Genomic DNA, 21,266 nt, shown 5'->3' with positions numbered 1-21,266 from the left:
AGGAAATCCGCCATGGTTCGGAATGCGGACAATTTGACATTTGCCAAAAACAATACTAGTTTAAATTAAGTTCAATTTGCACGCAAACTAACGAGACACATTCCAATTACAGTGACTCATGCCATAGATCGTTTAGTATGTAGTTGTTTATGGTGCAGCGTTGTTCAAAACATGCTGTGTACATTTGTACTTAGCAGACCGTAGTTCCCAGACTGTTTATGTATTTAAGAGTTGATGCAACTCAAATCGCTTTGGTTAATTCCGCGTAACTGTGAAAGTGTGGAATCAATCACTTTTGAAAAAAATCCTAAAAAATTTCACGATGGAAAAAAACACAAACTTGCCTCGAAATTTTACAAGAAAACAGCTGTATTCATTTTTTTATATCAACTTAACTAAATAGAACACGTTATAGTATAGGGGAACGTGGGGTATTGGGAGCCCGCGGGTAATAAGAGCGGCGTTAAACTGGACGTTCCCAATGCTCGTATTTGTGCAAACGGTACTCCTATGTCTTCGTTAACGTTCGCCAAGGATCGAGTCCTGTGGGTACCCGCGTTTAGTCGTATGAGATGGTTGTGTGTTTTTCGCTCCGCGCTTATAAAGCTTGCCAAATTTCATCATCCCAGATAAGCATTAAAATGCATAGATACTACATTGTATTTACACTAGCTATGTCACTATATCTATCAAATTTTAGAAGTTATGTTTGAAATTACAATAAAAATAGAAATGTTTTTACTGTTTTATTCCTTTTTCAATTCAATGCTACGCGGGTAATGAGAGCCATTTGGGTCTCCTTGTCCCATTGCATTATTCCTTTAACATTTTCTTGTTTATTCTCATTACTTTTTAACTTATACATTTAATTACTTTAATTTTTTTTTCGGACTGATTATATATAATGGCTCCCATTTGACATACGGGATTCTTACCGGCTCCCATTTCCCGAAATGTGGGGTAATGGGAGCGAATGACATGTTTTACTTTTTTTCTTTTTAACCAAATATTATAGTTTAGTTTCAAATTTTTTCTGTGAATATTTAGTACCCAGATATGTGAAGCGTACGTTCATAACTAATGAAAATTTAAATCGCATAAATTATGACTTATACTATCAATTTTCCTTAGTAGGCTCCCATTCTCCCACGCCCCCCTACGATATACATTTTTCAAATGACTTTTGTAAATAAAATAGATTCTGAAATAAAGCCCAAGTGTCCCTACCGCTCGACCCGCGCAATAGAACCGATTCGGTATGGGAAAAATTTGAATTCCAGCGGAGGTGTATTCGACTCTTAAGTTATATCATACAACAGATTGTTTCATAACACTTAGGTATAACGGTGAACTATGACCTGAAGCGTTTAGTAAGAAACCTGATTCCAACTCGGAGACATATTGTAGAGATGGGCAATTGAAAAAAATATATCGATGTATAGGTATATCGTTTCGATATTTACAACGAATATCGATATCTATCGAGAGCTTTACTGCTTAGTATTATATAAATAGGTAAGATGACAGAACTTCCCAGGGTGAAAGCTTTCACAAGGAGCTCTACTGCTTCTGACCAATTAAACGTTAACATCACCAGGGTAGCACAAAACGTCAACATTCTCGATTAACAATTTCACGTTAAAAATAAACCCCTTTTTCTGTGAAACTGATTATATATAACACTCATTTAAGTGCGGTGTTCGGTTGCTACTTGCTAATGAGCAAGTAATGACTCAACAACGCTTTTTTACGACACCTTCCGGTAGCGCGGTTAGCTTGTGGGGTGTTTTTATGTTTCAAAACTCCTCTTCTATAAATACAAATGCTTTTTCTTATTGCTTCAGTGTAATAGTGAAACGAAAACGTAGTTTCAATTTTTGGTCAATTAACACTTAATTTCAGTATTCCTAACTGGTGTTTTCTGGGCTTTTTATTTTGATTTTATTTTTATTAGTAATGCTCAAAGAACAAGTATACTGGAACTGCACCCGTCACCTTGGGACATCGAGTATATAACCAGAAATAGAGACGAAATAAGGGCCATCCACCCCTGGCAACTCATCAGGCAAATGGGCCTTATATCACTTTTAAATATCAACTCTCGTTTGCGCTGAAATCACACATTAGAAAATTGAAATAATACAACGCCAACAACTGACCTGTGTGTACGTCTCCGTATATTCCAAAAATATTCTGTATATATTGTAACAAAAATAATATCTCTAACTATAGGGGCTGTTACATTCGGTGGTGTGAGAAGAACAGCAAAACATCTAAATACAAAACAAACGGAATCACATTTCATTGGTAATTAAATATGTAATTTTTCAATTTTCGTCCATTATAGCAAAGCTCAAGTTAAACTGGTTGATTTCAAGTGAAACAACTGACGACACCTGTCAATTGTTTCGAATTCGGGACTGTAATGATTTGCCAGAATAATTTTCAAGCAAATGAAAAGACGTTTCGTCACTATTTCTGGTTATATACTCGATGCCCTAAGACATAAGTTGACAAGTCCCGTGTACCTGTAATTGCACCAGCACCCTTACCCTCCAAAACTGGAACACAGTAATGCTCACATTACTGCTTGGCAGCAGAATTGGGGTAATTGGCAGTATTTCCCTGGACGAACTCTTTGACAAGAATCTCTACTGCTGCTTTTCGGCGGTGTTCAAGGCTCTACAACATCTCGTCAACTACTTACAGTAAAACTAACGTATTTCGGATTGTTATTCAATATTGTTCAACAACTTTAATCAGCCGTTTGGTATCGCGTATTGTAGGAAAATTTTTAACTATCGTAAGTATCACAGACATTCTAAATGGCACACTATTAAGTTGAATAAAGCGTTTACTATTTTTTGTAACATACTGAAGAAAAGCTGAGAAACTCCTTTTTTGAAGTCGGTTGAAAATAAACGAGCGGTTCTTGAAAGCCATCTTCACTAAGTCACAAATTCATTTAAGCAATGTATACGCTTCTGTAACAAGATTCCTGTTTGTTATAAACTTTGCCATTAAAGGGGCTTAAAATTATCGATAAACATAACTTCATACTGTAGATCATTATTATTACACCGTTGTTTGGATGACAAAATCTATAGTGACCCATTTTTCTCTTGTAGGATAGGTTTTGATCTATCGTATTTGAACTAAATACTTATTGTAAATGTGTACAAAATGTCTAATAACAAGCCACCCATAGTGTTTTTTACTCGTTCTTCTACGAATGAGTTTAATAAATGTGACAATTACAAGTGAAATTTCCTTCTACGAGTTCCTCGCCTATCGGAGGTTGGACACCATCATGGTTACCTATCAATAGTCCGAAATGACATTTTCCAGAAATAACGTTTGATCGAAATTTCATAACCTCGAAGTAATTTTGAGAGAAAAATGTTTTTTATTTTAAACCTAACATAACCGAACCTAATCGTGTCTTTGTGACAAACATCCAACATATTCTGATAGAACAACGGTTTCGTTATAATTCGGTTTTCGATGTAATAAAAATTCGAACAAACGTTATTACGAAAAGAAAATCTAGTTTGTGATAGGTTACCCAGGATCATGCTCTGCCGCATCAGGATCTGCAGCTGTAAGTGGTACTGCAGTCGAACCATTCCCTCAAAATTTTCAACCAGGATTGCCAAATGCCATGAAAGGAATGTGAAATTACACCACTAGTTTGTTATAATGTAAGACACGACAACAAGTACATAGAAAAATTCGTGAGCTCCGCTGGTTCGTTCCGTGGCTTAGTTGGTATAGCGTCAGCCACGGTATGCTAGAAAACGTCGGTTCGAATCCGGCCGGATCTAAGGAATTTTTTCTGAGTATTCGATCTGTGTATTAATAATTATAACTTTTCATTTATTAAAAATTATATCTTTTATGAAAGCTCTCCGAAAGAGCTTAACTCGCGCGAGACCGTGCGCGCACTCACGAGCTCGCACGAGAAATCGTGCAGAGTATAATACTCTATGTACTGTAATGAGGGGTAACTCAGATTGCGTAGCGAGAGGTACTTCTAATAATATAAACCGGGATCATCTTAAGAACTTTGGTTTATTTCACGTTTTTACATATTTTCACTTTCAGATTACAATCAATAATCTTAATATGTCAAGATCTTCTGTTTTCTTATTTCAATCCTTAACATTCTAAATATAAAACTATAATCACTACCTATATTCAGCCAGCAATTCTACTCATAGAGTAGAGCCTAGTCTACAGTACCCAGCAATACGGTTCAATATTACACGAACAAATATTTCAAATCTCGCTTTGCCCATCCTCGTCATCCAGGCTATTTCCACCAAATATGAGCTAGGAGGGAATTGAAATTTTCTCATACAAATTTCAATTCTCGTCTTGCCTTGCCGGTGGAAAACTACCTTAAGACTAGGAAATTCCTACCTGTAAAAACCAACATCAGCATCAACCTTGGTTATTACAACACTACATGATAAAGATGTTGTAATTTCTATTTAGGGAATCTAAAGTGGTATTTGAAGTTTGTGTAATAAATTCAAATACTCAAAGAAATTCTGCACATCAATGAAGTCAAGTCGTAATTTCCAGTTTGTCGAGACGCGAATCGCGGCTGTTTAGACAGATTTATTAATTGTTTTATTTATATTTGTTGCAGGTAAACATCTGAAATGGACTTTTTGGTAAATCGGCATGGTGTAAACCGTAAGTAGCAGTTGAGTGTAATTCGACATATAAAACTTTAATAGATTAAGATAGAAACAATTATTTAGTAGCGGTATAGCTCCTTTTAAATGAGTTCGTTCAAAGATATACTGCCACCTTACTACCTATTTTTGCCGTCAAACAGTAATCTGTGAGAATCACTGCTTTCCGATTTGGAAGAGTATCGTTGTTAATGAAATTACAGACACATGGTATTTTTCAATTTATGTCTCCGAATGACGGAAGCAGTGACAACCCTTCAGATCTTTACGATTTAAAGTTCTGAATGGCACTGCAACTGCTATGGTCAGACGTGTCGCTTACCACCAGGCGGTCCCGTCACTTGGTAACATAAAAAAAGTGTTCTACGACTGAGGTTCTAACAATCAACAACTCTTGAAGATGTCTCGTGGAGAAGCAAAACACGTGCCTAGAATATTTTTGTTGGTGGTGTTTGTGAATGTAGTTGCGCTTGTGTCCTACCAGGAATCGAATCCAGGATCTCCTAATGCAGCGCTCACAGTACTGTGTTAGTAGTAGTTAAGCCACTGAGGTCGATAAATATTATGTACTGTAAGCAAAGTTGATGCCTTCTCATTTCCAGCGTCCTGATTTTGATTCAAATCGGGATTGGTTCGATTGGGCAGTCTCGAAACCTGATGGGTTTCAGAGCGAGAAGATGAACCTGATTCCTACTATATCTTTCTAATTTGTGAGTTAAATCTACTATTGTTCCGATTAGAAATGTCAAAAATTTCCGATCGGTCAGTTGTGAATCGCGATCGGGAGAGACAATTAAAATTAAGCTGCAGAACAGGTTTCTTTACAAACTTTGACTAGACTAGATTTGTAGCTAGTATCGTCTGTTATTTTGTTAACCCCTTTTTGAGACAATCTTTGGTTTATAATAAAAATATGATCTAGCCCTGAAACACCTTTGCCACTAGCTGCTTTTGCTTGCACGCAAAAAGAACCATTATAGTGGTAACGTTTAACCTTTGCATTTTTACTGATACAATGTGACGAGATAAACAATTCGTGCCGTCATTTTGAATCAGTTTCAGTGCTACTGAAAGCTTTCAACAAAACATCTGAGACTTAAGTTGACAAGTCCCATGTTCCTGCAATTTCACCAGCACCACGCGAACATTACTGCTTGGCGGCAGAAATAGGTAAGGTGGCAGTACTTCCTTGGACGAATTTTACACGGAGTTCTACTGCTACTACTTACTAATAATATATCGAAATTTCCAAATCATGAATACATTCTGAAATTAGTTTCCGCATTGAAATGTCGACCGCTCGTTGCATATCTCGATCAAGAGGCGTATTTAGATTAGACGTTTAATAAAATGTCCGAATTCCCAATGTGGCTACCATCCCATTAAATTTAGTCCAATTAAGATTGTCAAGATAATGAAATCATATTGCTTTGCGTCAACGTACATTATGTTCATTTGTTATTACTGAGTGTATCAGGCCATATATGTCTCACTGTTGAGAGTCAATTTCTTCTAGACAAATACTTAAATTAGGGCGATTCACAGAAGAAGCGGGAAAAAACTGTTTTGTTTTTCAAATGGTTTTGGTATTTACTACTAAATAACAGTCTTATAAAAATCATAGGATATACCTAAGGACATTGTCTAAAGAATGAGCGAATTCGTCACACGGTTGAACGTACTTTATTCGATCATATAAATGTGCTTGTGAAATTACAGGGACGTGGGACTTGTCAACTAATGTCTCAGGGTGACTGCGGATTAAAGCTCTGAGTGGCACTACGACTGTTCTGAACGTGTCTCTTACTACCAGGCTCACAAGTTGTTCGTCATGTCTGTCCTGTATTTACCTATAAGTACTATACAGAGAACGTGCTAAATCTTGGTTTTCAATTGACGCCCTATAGTTATTAAATTCACATTTATTCCAAAATTTACAAATTGCTCGACGGTTTGACGATACGCCGCGCCTCCTGCTGCCCCGTTAGTCGCCATCGGGCGCTTGTCGGCGTCGGATCTGTATCAAATTTTCTCCACCTGTTCTTATTTTATTCATATTCAAATTTGAGTGCGCGGATTGCGGGACGCGAGTGACGACCCACCCACCCCGCACCTCCTAAACTCTAAGCTCATGTTGAATTACCTCACCTTAAGTGTTGTGGGTAGACTTAAGAAATACCATGTACCGGTGTATCAAAATAGAATAAACCAGTTGTTGTCGCACACTCGCCGTGTTTCATTGAAATACCACATGGTGGCAGCGGTGTTTTATCTTTTCGGCTAAAAAAGTATACTTATGAAGTGTAATACTGCAAGTATTGGTGTGATAATCTAAAACTAAAAGTTTAGTGTAATTGAAGTAAAAAAAAAAAATCAGCGTAATAATGGAGCACGCGAGGCCACCGCAGGAATTAAATATGGAGGGCGGTCCCGTTAGCAGGGCCGATGCGTGGAAGCGGTGGAGACAGCAATTCAATCTATTTGTGAAGGCATCCGGGGTGAAGAGTGAGTCCTCTGGAGTGCAGGCCAGTCTACTTGTCAACCTCATCGGCCCCGAGGGTTTCGACGTTTACCAAACTTTTTCATTTGAAAACGACAAAGATAAGGATGACGTGAACGTAATAATAAAAAAATTTGACAAGTACTTTGGTGCCAAAATCAACATAACGTTGGTGAGATACAAGTTCTTTACGCGGAATCAAGACGACGGGGAGTCGATTCAAACGTACGTGACTGCGTTGCGTTTGCTAAGTAAGGATTGCGAGTTCGGTACTCTGCAAGAAGAGTTGATTAAGGATCGCATCGTATGTGGTGTTCGGAATCCCACTGTGAGAGATAGGTTACTGAGATGTGAAGATCTCGACCTGGATAAGGCGATCAAGCTGTGTCAAGCCGAGGAGGTGTCTCAAGAAAGCGGGAGGCAGTTGTGTGTAAATAGTGAGTGTTCAAGTGCGGCACATGTGCACGGTGTGGAGAGGCGCGCGCGGCCTGAGCGGCGCGGCGGCGGCGGTGGGCCGAGCGCGGGCTGGCGCGGGCGCAGAGCAGGCGGCGCGCGGCCCCCGGCTCCGCTTCGCGAGTGTGCTGGCTGCGGCGGCAGCGGCGCGCGCTGTTCTACCCGTGAGTGTCCGGCGATGTATGTGACATGTTTTGCTTGCGGTAATCGAGGACATTTTGCTAGAATGTGTAAGGCCCGTTTTGTTAACAACGATAGCGGTATCAAAAAAGTGTACGAAATCGAACAAAGTCACTGTTATAGTACTGATTCTGATAATGAACCGTTTTATATGGATATGGTTTATTCGATAAATAGCAAAGGGCACTGGACAGAAACTTTGTACTGCGAAAACGGTAGTGAGCATTTTAAGCTCGACACGGGCGCAGACATAAATGTTATTTCTTTTGAAAAATTTTTATTATTAGGTTTTAACGATAAAATGTTGAAACCGTCAAAGATGAAACTGGAATCGTACACTGGGGATGTGATTCCTATCAAAGGTGTATGTAGTTTAAACTGGTGGTATAAAAACAAACCTTATAAATTGTCCTTTGCGGTAGCCAACATTAAATGTCAAAGCGTGCTGGGACGACAGTCGTGTGCAGACATAGGATTAATAAAACGCGTTAATGTTATACAGTTAGATAAATATGCTGATTTGTTTAATGGCTTAGGGTGTCTTCCCGGCAAATATCATATCGTAGTCGATCAGTCCGTGCCGCCTGTCATATGCGCAAGTAGAAAAATACCGTTAAGTTTGAAAGACCGCTTATTGGAGGAGCTGAGAAAAATGGAACAATTAGGGGTAATTAGAAAAGTCACACATCCAACTCAATGGGTCCACCCTCTAGTGATAGTGGCAAAAAAGGACGGCGGCATACGCGTGTGCCTCGACCCGCGTGAGTTAAACGTCGCAGTGCAACGCGCGCACTACCAGCTGCCCACGCTGGCGGAGTTGGCGGCGCGTCTCCATGGCGCCGCATACTTCTCCGTGCTCGACGCCAACTCTGGCTTTTGGGTCGTGCAGCTTGACGACGAGAGTGCCGACTTGTGCACGTTCGCCACACCATTTGGCCGCTATCAGTTTTTGCGCTTGCCATTCGGTATTAATTGTGCTTCGGAAGTCTTTCATGGCAAAATACGTCAGCTGTTGGAAGACCTTGATGGGGTTGATAATTTTATCGATGACATCATCGTATGGGGAAAAACGAGGAGCGAACACGATGAGAGATTAGGCATGCTTCTAGAAAGAGCTAGAACAATTAATCTTAAGTTCAACAAAGCGAAGTGCAGAATAGGATTAAAAGAAGTCACATATCTTGGGCACATATTTGACGCCAATGGAATGAGGCCCGATGACAATAAGGTCAGGGCGATAAAGGAGATGCCTCCGCCAAACGACAGAAAAAGTTTGGAGAGGTTCCTAGGAGCTGTAAATTATTTATCGAAATTTATACCGAACTATTCACAACGAGCAATACCCCTTACGAATTTGCTTAAAAAAGAAAATAGCTGGCGGTGGGAACATAGCGAACAGAAAGCATTCACAGAATTAAAGGAAGCGGTAGGAGGCGCAGACGTGTTGGCGTTATATGACGTGGCGGCACCGGCCCTGTTGTCGGTGGACGCGTCGCGTGATGCGCTGGGTGCCGTGTTGTTGCAAGGGGGCCGCCCCGTCGAGTTTGCGTCCCGCACGCTCACGGACGCACAGCGTCGATACGCGCAAGTGGAAAAAGAGCTCCTAGCCATTGTATTCGCTTGTGAAAGATTCCACCAATATATATTTGGCAAAGAAAAGGTTATTGTGGAATCCGATCACAAGCCCCTCGAGAGCATTTTCAAAAAACCGTTAATGTCTGTACCAGCACGCTTGCAGCGCATGATGTTGCGATTACAACACTATGACCTGGTCGTTCAGTACAAGCCGGGAAAGTACATGTATATTGCGGATACATTGTCTCGTGCGCCGTTGCCCGATCTATACAGCGAAGAAGTTCATAAAAACAATTTGTATCAGATACAGTTAATAGTAAATAGTTTACCAATGTCGAACGACAAACTATCAATGATCAAAAAGGAGACTAAACGTGATTCTGAATGCCGTAAATTAAGCGAATATATTAGTATTGGCTGGCCCGATCATAAGTCGCAAATAGAGAGTGACTTAAAAGCATATTGGTCCTTAAGGGATGAATTTTTCATAGTCGATGGTGTCATTTTTAAAAACAATTTAGTTTTAATACCACAGGTTTTACGACTACCAATGTTGAAGTTAATACACGAGGGTCATATGGGCATAGATAGGTGCAAGAGGCGCGCGAGGCAGGTAATGTACTGGCCCAACATGACGCGCGATATCGAAATGTTTGTGAGACGCTGTCGTACCTGCCAGGAATGCTTAAACACACCCGCCAAAGAACCACTAATTCCAATCGAAATTCCCGAGCTGCCGTGGAAAAAAGTAGGTTCTGATATTTTTGAAATAAAAAAGAAATATTTTTTAATAATTGTAGACTACTATTCCAACTACGTAGAAGTGTGTCAGTTGCCGAACATTTCATCAAATTCCGTTATAATGAGTACAAAGGATATTTTTTCACGTCATGGTATTCCGGAAACCTTAATAAGCGATAATGGGACACAATATAGTAGTCGCGAATTCAAAATGTTTGCGAGAGAGTGGGGGTTCCATCACGTTACGTCCTCGCCAAACTATGCTCAGGCGAACGGCAAGAGCGAGCGAGCAGTGCAAACTGTTAAATCATTACTTAAGAAAGCAATGAATAGCAATGGCGATTTTCACTTAGCGTTACTGAATTTTCGTAATACACCTAGGGACGGTTTAAGCTCTCCTGCGCAGCTTCTGATGGGTCGTAGACTAAGATGTAAGTTACCAGTGCACCCCGACTTATTAAAACCGCAACCCATTGACTCATCAGAATACCATACTATGTTACGCAATCAGTTTAAAATTAAAGAACGGTACGATAAACATACTAAGAATTTACCAACACTTAATGTAGGCGATGAGGTTGTATGTATTGAAGGAAAAGCGAGGACTCGCGCAACTGTTGTAGGCAAGGCGGCTACTCCACGCTCCTATGTAATTCAAAATAAGGTGGGGGGCAAGCTTAGACGAAACCGCCGTCATTTAATTAAATGTGAGCCTCCGATCAGCGCAGCACTCGCGCCCTCGAGCTCTCAAGAGTAATCAGATATGGTCAGTGACGAGTTCAAGGACGCGTGCGATAATGTAAGTCACCCGGAGAATCACAAATCTGAGTCTAACGATGTAGATAGCTCCAACCATATACAACCGAAATTTCTTAGAATCACGCGAAGACGAGCAAAAATGTTGATGGAATCTAAACAGGACAAATGAAACAATTATTAAGCATAATCATTACAATAAAATTTACCCCACATGTTCGTCTTGTTTACATTACGTTAACGCAATAAATGTTACTTAACAAATGATATTAATGTAATTAAAAAAAAAAAAAAACATAGTTTAAGATATTTCATTACGTAGGTTAAGTTTAACTCAATGGTGATGGGTAAGTTTAATTTAAAAATAATAGTGTATGTTAATTAATATAATATGTATGATGTTTGTAGTAAACATAAAAGGAGGGTTGGCATGTAATGTATACTATAGTTGCTAGTGTTCAATCAGATATTATGAAATCTCTGATTCTCTGATCTCTGATTATGATTATGAAACCTTCCAGAAATTGTTTTAGTTTATGTTGTTCTTATAAAATCTTTTTGGGGGAGATGTTGTGGGTAGACTTAAGAAATACCATGTACCGGTGTATCAAAATAGAATAAACCAGTTGTTGTCGCACACTCGCCGTGTTTCATTGAAATACTACATTAAGTGTATTATTATTTGATAAAATTACAACTTTTTATAAAAATAACCGACAAGTTTTATTGAAATCGGATAACGGAAACTGGGTGAAATTTAAAGAACTGGATTTATCTTATAATTTGCCACTCTTAGAGCGTTTGCGCGCTACGTTCGATTTGTATAAGGACCTCGACTCATTCGACTGGATATCGTTCTCGAATTGAAGGGCGCTTTTCGAGCTATTCAGAACTTTCGAGTTAAACAAACACGTGATATTGTGATCCAACAGCGTTTAAGGAGTTAGTCGGTGAAATAGATTATAAGAAAAATGAAAATCCTTTCTTATACATTTTTAAGACTTTAAAGGCCTAAAATACAGGAATGCATTAGTCTTGCATTAAAATAAATTAATTAAATTGTACAAAATCCTGATTTTATTTAAAATAATAAGAGATTTCCGTATTATATTCCTGCTTTGTAAACAATAGGACATAACTTTCATTCAATAACGTTTGTAGCCTTTGCCGGTCGAGAGGTTCGAGTACTGGCGTCACGTCATTTCGGTTTGGTTTCGAATACGACAGTTTGACGTCCGATTCGGGTGTTGTGAATAAAAATTAAAAGAAATCGGTCGACAACCGAGTTATCGTAAGGTTCTCGAATCGACCCCTAGTTCCGAATCCGAGAAATGACGGTCCGATTTAGCAGAGGGATCATTTTATCTCTAGAAGTACATACAAGCGATAGTCGTACGCGTGATGGTAAGCTACACGCCTGTTCATAACAGTTTCAGTGGCACTCGGAGCTTTAAATTGCAAAGATCTGATACATAAGTTGACTCGTCCCATGTGCCTGTATTTTCACCAGCACCCTTGCCCTTCAAAACCGGAACACAGAAATGCCGAGTCGATCTGTACGTCGTTCCTATGAAATAAATCTAAAATTGGTAGTGCAAACAATTCGTATCCCGAAGATAGAGTCACAACGCGGCAAAATGAGCTAAACCATATTCCTAGATAAGATTGTAGCAGTTTTTTTTTTCCATCTACATGTGCCGTGTACCACAATGCAATGCGATCGTTTTATGGTCCGTAATCGGTCCGTATATGGCCCGTAAACAAATCTGACGAGTTTGCGTTTGGATTAACTCGTGAATTAAGGAGCAGACTCAACAGTACCCTCATATAACTGCCTCCGTGGTCGAACGGTTACCATGCCGGACTGCCACGCAGAGGTCCCAGGTTCGATTCCCGGGCCGGGAGAAATATTTGTATGACCTACATTTATTTCTCTCGTGAGTTTGGGTGTAATTTGTGGTTGTCTATGTGTGTGCCCATGGCACCCGCGACACAGGGTTTCCCTAGTGCGGGGCTATGTTGAGTGTGTGCGTTATTATTATTATTATTATTATTTTATTTTTTTTTTAAATAAAAAGTAAGTGCGCATTTGACCTCTCACCTGGTGGAAAGTGATGATGAGGTCAACGATGTAGCATGCAGTTTTAAATAAGGCCTACTCACTCTCGCCTTGAAAAGGTCCAAGTTATAACTTTCGGGGAACAAGTCTGCAGGCAGGGAATTCCACCCCCATAGCCGTTCGCCATATAAATGTGGAAGCGTAACGCTTCGTGCGAATCTTTGGAATATCCACAACATAGGGGTGGGAGCCAAGCCTACGCCTAGTCCCCCGATGATGGAAAGGCGGAATCAAATTATGTAATTCTATCGCACACTCTCCGTGATATACCCTGTTTAATACCGTTAAGCAGGCAATTTTACGGCGGTGTTCAAGGCTCTGCAGCTTCGCCTCTACTAATTCTGAGTCACCTATAAGCCTCTTTAATACCCATTATTTTCGATTATACTGCTAAATGATGATAATAACGCACACACTCACCATAGCCCCGCACTAGGGAAACCCTGTGTCGCGGGTGCCATGGACACATACATAGACAACCAAACTCACGATAAATATTTCTCCCGGCCCGGGAATCGAATCTGGGAACTCTGCGTGGCATGGTAACCGTTTGGCCACAGAGGCAGATAAATATGGTTGCAGGTCAGCCATGTTTTTGGGAAATTTTAAAACCTTCGAGATCATTTATCTATGTCACAAAGTGTGCAAAAAACTGTTTTTTTTTCAAGAAACACTGCAATTGCCCACTTTGTTTTTTACAATCAAATTATTTATTTTGCATTTCACAATGATGGGTGGTAGAGATTGATAACTTTAGGACTATGTTAGTTGGTGCATATACGTAATGCCCCGTAAGGTGTAGCAATTTACACTTAATATTAAAATTAAGCTACATTTTAGACTTGAACATAAATTACTAACATATTAAATTATTAACTATTAGCTACATAATGCACAAAAAAAATTCAAAAATGGTTTAAAAATCATCATATAAACGGCATTTTATTCCGTCAGCGCCACCTGTGAGAAAATTATGAAAGTTTCTTCATTTGAATACTTATTTTAAGTAACCGTTTTTATTTTCCCGAGTAGGGGAGACCCGTGTTTAGCAGTGAGACGGATTGACTGTGATGATGAATCTAAAATTAGACAAGGGTTAACGAATAAATTCTGTTCAGTTGTGCCGTCTTGCCCTTAACTGAATCATATTAACTTCCACCCACGGAAATCGTTGCACAGTATGTAGTCGTGCTGCGCGTGCGCAGTTTCATAGCTTTTATTATTATGTTGTCAACTTCACCGCATTTAATATGTTCTCTGTAGAGTTGAATATGATACCTCCCAAAGGGTTAAAATGGAGGAACGGCAGGGTGGGATTATTTTGTTTGCCGTCATTTTTTTTATAATACCAAGTAACAAGACGCTATGCGCCTGGTGGTAAGCGACACGCCTAGCGCCTATCGACATATCTATCCCATTCAATAGCTTTAAATCGTAAATGTTTGATGGGCTCTGAGACACGAATTGACAAGTCCCATTTGCCTGTAATTTTACTAGCACCCTTACCCTCTTAAACCAGAACGCAGTAATGCTCCCATTACTGCTTGATGGCAGAAATGGGTAAGGTTGCAGTACTTCCCTGGACGAACTCTTTTACAAGGAGTATAATATAATATAATATAATATTTCTATTGTCACAAAATAGATTACAACATATTGATGAAGTCCCTGACTCCTGAGCTAGGTATAACCTGTGTGACAGGAGCCAGTGCCCTCTCCCAAATTTTGACAAGGCTTAAGTCTAATTCATGAGACAAAAATTAATTAAAAATTTAATACAAAAAAATAAAGTGAAAGAATCTATTATTAAAAGTCTCGATAAAAGTACTCTAAGTAATAATTATATAACAAGTTGGATACATTGTAATATGCAAATTGTGAAAAATATATCTGTGTAATTTTGTGTACGAGTGTGTGTGTGTGGGGGGGAGGGGGGGGGGGGGGATGTATGTGTTTGTCTGAGTTAGTGTGGGTATTTGAATATTTCGTGATGGAAAATTAATGCCACATAAACAAAAAAGTTCAATTGCAGGAGCTCTAAAAGTTCGTATAAACCAATCCTATGATTGTCAATTGCTGCTTTTGGTTCTCGGATTATAGTGCACTTCGACTGCAGTTGAAATGTCGACTGCATGCAGTTAATGATTGAGCAGTTGATGCTCGCATTGAGTCGATACAATATCCGCATATTTTATGGAGGCTTAGAAATGTAAATTATGTAAGTTTGACATTAACATGATTTTTCGCTTTATTTTTGACATTGTTAACTGCCTCCGTGGCCGAACGGTTACCATACCGGACTGCCACGCAGAGGTCCCCGGTTCGATTCCCAGGCCGGGAGAAATATTTATATGGCCTACATTTATTTCTCTCGTGAGTTTGGGTGTAATTTGTGTTTGTCTATGTGTGTGTCCATGGCACCCGCGACACAGGGTTTCCCTAGTGCGGGGCTATGTTGAGTGTGTGAGTGTGGGTGTGTGTGAGTGTGTTAATTTTTACTAATTTTTATTATATTTTTTCTTTGCATGTTTACTAGTTTTTGACAGTTTTTAATTATAATATTTTGTACATTATGCGACCACCACTAATTATATTTGTATGTTTCGACGAAACTGGTTGTAGTAGCACTGTTAATGTATTGAACTGATCTAATGAACTTATTGTACCTACTTCCACAAATAAATCGATCTTTATCTTTATCTTTATCTTCATAACTGTGAAAATGTTGAATCAATCACTTTACCAAAATTGAAGATAAAAGTGAAAACACGATTCTTAAAAATTTTCAAGATAGAAAGAAAACACATACTTACCTCGAAATTTTACAAGAAAACCGCTGTATTCAATAGGTACTACACACATACCAATTATTTTGATTTTTACATCAACTGAACTAAATAGAACACTCATAGTATACGATATATATTTTTCAAATGTCTTTAATTCAGAGTCCCTACCGCTAGATCCTTATTAGTACGGAATAAATTTGTAGTTGGGCAGAGGTAGAGTCGACTCTTTCAGATATGAAGTCCATATGTTAGTAACCTTACGTTTTCCGAGGTACAAGTTTCATCACGTTGTTTACCTCAGCCGTTAGCGAGTTCCGAATGGACTTAAAATAAAGTTGAAACCAAAATAAAGTGCCAAAGACAAACAACGCTTGTGTGAAAGTGTGAGGCATTAATCACTCAACGCATTCTTAAAATAGGATCTCCGAATTTTCATTTCGTTTACCTAAAACTTGAAGATGTCAGTCTTATTCCGGTGATGTCTCATTTAAAACAGGTATTAAGAAATATATTTGAAGTGGTTGAGACTTAGTAACAATACAGCTCCTTGAGTTCGTACGCACGGAGAAATGTGTGCATTACTGCGTTAAGGTCTTGAAGCGTAAAGGTGCTGGTGATACTACACGCACTTGTCAACTTAAGTCTCAGGAAAACGAACGCAATGGCACGACTTGTTTGTCCCCTCACTTGGTCGTAAAAAAAGGATTTTAAAGAGGCATTGGACTCAGTCGCTTCCCGTTTCAATGGGATTTAGAATTAAATTAGAAATCCCCTTAAATTTAGAAGTCCCCTGCTATGAAACAGCTTACACCAAAATGTCAATAAAGTCATCATCTTTAAGTCTCCTCAGCCTCGAGCCAGTTTCTCTCTTGACAATATTATAACTTCTGACTATTGGAATCGAACAACAAATGTGAGTAATGGCACTAATAAGGTTCCCAGGAGAACTCCATCGCAAGTTGTTAATTGAATTAGCGACTTAACAAACGAACTGACGGACAGATAATTCGGACAATAAGCTTTGTCACAGATTCCTTTTTCAATGGAATGAAAATTCTGTCAATTGGCTCGCACATCCAGTGTTCAATTTCCGGTCGCACCAATTTGGTAATGTTTGCTTAATTTTTTTACGTGTGTGTGTGTGGTAAATTTTGTATTGGCTATTTCCTAGTTTGAGACTAGGTAATTGATGTTTAGTTTATTGTTTAGTAGTTGTTTTAACATTGAATTTAAAAGTTTCCCATAGTCAACTTATACTGTGGCAACAGTAGAGCTCCCCGTGAATGAGTTTGTCCAGGGAAGTACCGCCATCTTACCTATTTCTGCTTCCAAGTAGTAATGTTAGTATTACTGCGTTCCGGTTTAGAAGGGTAAGGGTGCTGGTGAAATTACAGGCACGTGGTACTTGTCAACTTATAATACAGTGCTCGTCAGATCTTTGCGATTTAAACTCCTCTTATGAACTCTTATTGCGATTAATTAAGAATCTAAACAAGTCCGTTTCGCTTATTTATACGTACACGTATAAAACGTTTGACAGAATCTGTGGGTCAACTGTTGGCAGAAGACAATTAACGCCCTGCGCATTCAGTATTTAAAACTCTGAGTGGCACTGCAACTGTTATGGACAGGCGTGTGGCTTACCCTCAGACGCACGACTTGTTCGTCCCGTCCCTTGCCATTATAAAAACAAAAAATATGTAACACCGAGGTTAATTTCAATAATAAACAAGTAGGAAATAAAACTATTGTTTCGGATCAAATCTATATTTGTTTTTTTCAAACAAACCAACGTTTCGGATCCTTTATAGGTCACGGGTGAGTGAGATGCTAAAGTCGTCAACTAGTTATGTCTAATGTTCCCGCAAACCACCCTATTCTTAAGCGACTTCAAGAAAGAAGGAATTTCTCATTTCGTTTGTATTTTCTTTTGTGTGAATATTACGCAATTAACCCCGCCATTTGTGAACCGATTTTGATTATTATTTTTTGGTTGGAAATAGGGTACATCAATATTAGTCCCATTTAAATTTGAAGAAAAAATTCCACCTCTAAGTGTGGCAAACTACGGGATGAATCAGGTTTCGCACACGTACCGGTAACCGATTTCAATAAAAAACTTGGCAAATTGGTGTAATTCCGCGAACTTTAAGATCGGTTTTGTTTCTATAATTACAATTTAAATTTAATTTAACCGTTATTACATTAACTTTGTTATTAAATAATAATGGAAATTAGAATAAATTAACCATATAACTTAGTACTGCAGTCATATGTCTGCTTGGGATTTTTCATAAGAGGAAATACTGTATCCCAAACTGATGGTACTAAGAAACCTTCTTCGCCGTTGAAATTAGAATATTTTTTTAATTTCAGTGGCCTTATGTAGCGTCCTGGGTAGATTCTTCTTTTTTTATAAAACCCAGTGGCGGAACGAATAAGTCATGCTGCGCTTGGTGACATTCTTGTCCATAAAAGTGGTAATCCCGCTCTGAGTTTTAAATAGCAGAGATCTGAGGCACATTGTCACTGCGCCTGTCACCCTGAGACATAAGTTGACAAGTCCCATGTGCCTGTTATTTCACCAGCACCCGTACCTACTACTCAAGCTTCTGTCGCCAAGCAATAATGTGAGTATTATGGCGTTCCGGTTTTGAAGGGAAACGATGCCGGTAAAACTATAAAAACTCAAATCTTTGCGATTTATAGTTTGAGTGGCACCGCACCTGTTATGGGTAGGCGTGTCACTTACCACCGTACGAACGGCTTGTCCGTCCCGTCATTTGATATCACAAAAAAACAATTAAAATCACAAGGGAGATAAATAACATTAGATTTTATCTGTGGTTTTTGTGTTTTATCGAAAATGGAATAGTGGAACAAATTGGCAACAAAAAACGAAGAAAAAACATAAATGATAGCGACGTTCCCGAACCTATGGGGTAAGACCGCTTTTTGTCCGTGTTCTGGGAACTGCAAACGTGGCTGCTTTAATAGCTCTGGTAAAAGGGGATGCAGAAAAGTAAATTTGTTATAAATGTACCTTAATAAATAAAGACATACGAAATAAATTTAATTATAATTTATGTTTAGGAAATGAAACTATTTTTCCGGATTTAAATCGCGTATATTTGTTTTTTCAAACAAACCGACGTTTCGGGCCCTTTACAGGTCCCATGGTCACGGTTGACTGAGGTGGTGCAGTCTTCAACCAGTTATGTCTAACATTAATTCAAACCACCCTATTTTTTCACTATAGTTACAATAGTTATTAATTAAATACCTTATTTTTAGTTTTACAAAGAAAACATTCCAATTTACGCTACATTAAGTTTTACAAATTATTTTGTTGAATGAATTTTTATTAAGTTTAATTTATTATTAATTATTAATAGAAATTAGAATAAACTACGCGTATATTTGTTTGAAAAAACAAATATACGCGATTTAAATCCGGAAAAATAGTTTCATTTCCTATGTGTAACAATCGCGAAAACCTAAGAACTCGATATATAATTTATGTTATCAAATAAAATTTAGTCGTATTAAGCACCATTCAAACCTATTTCTGCCGCCAAGCAGTAAGGTGAATATATTCTTTAAATTTAAATGGGATCAATACTGAGGTACTCTCATTCCAATATCAAACTAATCATAAAAATCGGTTAACAAATGCCAGAGATCGTGTAAGATACACTAAAAAATAATACATTCGAAATGGAGGAGGCCCTTTTTTTGAAGTCGGTTGAAAACAGGAACGCATGTCAAAGTAATTAATAAATAAATAGAGGGTTGCAGGCTTCGAAATACTTCGAAGTACTGTCTTAAATCAAGGGAAGGTAACAGGGTTGTCGCGAATACATTCGCGGATAATCTGCATAAATTAAAATATCAGCTTCAGCATTCATCGACGCTGATATTCACTGATGACCTGCAAGCCACGCTGGAATCATTTACGAACCTTCCAGAAACAGACTGCAAGCTGAAAAATGAGCATTAAAATATAACACTGATAATTATAACGTTTTCATTGAAAAAAAAAACCGTCTTCAAAGTTTACATAACGGCATTTTTAACCGACTTCAAAAAAGGAGGAGGTTCTCATTTCGTCTGTATGTTCTTTTTTTTGTATGTATGTTACGCGATAACTCCGGTATTTGTGAACCGATTTTCATGATTCTTTTTTTGTTGGAAAGGGGGTACTTCCATAGTGGTGCCATTTCATTTTGAAGAAAAGTATCCACCTCAAAGGGTGGCTGTTCACGGATGAAAATTCATTTTTATAAATAGCGCCTAACTTTAATTTAGGAGCAATTACTTTAATGGTTGATTTTGCTATTTCTCCAATTCAAGGCGTTTTTCTCTCAATATACTTTGAGTAGTGAGAACCGATTTTTATTATCTCCAGTGTCAAGTCCTGTATAGTGGCGAACTAGGGGATATTTCAATAAAACTTAGCGAATAGACGTAATTCCACTTACTTTTGAGGTCGGTTTTTTAGTACTCTGTACTGAGATTATTCGATTTACGTTCCGCTTATTTGTCAGTTTATAGAAAATAGTATATAATCAATTCGATCTGACACCTCTACTGAGTCTTTTAGATTTCAGAGTACGTCGTCAAATCGAAAGATGTTGTCGTAGGAAAACGCTATTCTCAATTAAGAAGTCTAATGTTTCGTTGGCAATTAGGCGTTCGTGTCAGACGTACAACAGCAGGTTCATGGATGTGGATGTTTTCTGTAATTCTTTATCAAAATTTAAAACTACAATTGTAACTTATTCATTGAAGAAAAAAAAACCGACTTCAAAAGTTTGCATAACGGTTTTTTTCGATTTCCATGGGTTCCCTCCATTGACTTACAATTATATGGACGTCGGGTCCGCGCTAAAAAGTGTCCGCACTTGTAAGGCGCTAAAATCGTATACAGAGCGCCAAACTCCGCTTTAGTCTTCATTTGTTCTACTGACAGCGCGATACTGCGATGACATAACAATTTAAATTTCGAATAGGTTGACTTGGGACATTTTTTTCGTGGTTTTTGTATTAGACCCGTCGTCCATTTATTTGTAAGTCAATGGTTCCCTCATTAGATTCTGACTTCTTGGTGACAATAGGACGGTTACGGACTCCTCTATACATTTTGTGTTTTCTTTTCTGGTTGTCCTGGTGACGGTGATTGTTGATTACATGTATTGTGTCAAGTGAAAAGTAGACTTTTATATGTGGAAAATAATTAGTAATTTGTGATAGCCGAATCGAACCCGGAACAGCATCACCGATTACCTCAAGAGTATAACCCTTTGAAACAAAAAGAATTTTCAAAATCGGTGCACAATTGATGGAGAAATCGATAAATACACGGACATGCCTATAAAATTTGAGGATTTCCTTAAATTTTCATGGGATCCCCTCATCATATTCTGACTTGCTGACAATGGAACCACCAC

General features: G+C 38.5%; 1 protein-coding gene across 1 annotated transcript in view; it reads left to right on the top strand.

Moving 5' to 3' along the window:
- The first annotated feature begins 7,087 nt into the window (after positions 1-7,087).
- The window catches only part of LOC113240527 (protein slit), an 89,746-nt gene continuing 75,567 nt past the window's right edge, over positions 7,088-21,266 (top strand). Inside the window, exons 1-2 of the mRNA XM_026477857.1 lie at positions 7,088-7,820; positions 8,373-9,800. Of these exons, the coding sequence (XP_026333642.1) occupies positions 7,088-7,820; positions 8,373-9,800 (2,161 nt within the window). The remainder of the gene's footprint in view (positions 7,821-8,372; positions 9,801-21,266) is intronic.

Source organism: Hyposmocoma kahamanoa, unplaced genomic scaffold, assembly GCF_003589595.1.
Source record: "Hyposmocoma kahamanoa isolate Upper Pololo Valley unplaced genomic scaffold, ASM358959v1 146, whole genome shotgun sequence".
Classification (NCBI taxonomy): domain Eukaryota; kingdom Metazoa; phylum Arthropoda; class Insecta; order Lepidoptera; family Cosmopterigidae; genus Hyposmocoma; species Hyposmocoma kahamanoa.
Note: the sequence above shows the minus strand (reverse complement) of the source record. Positions and strands in the feature narration are given on the sequence as shown.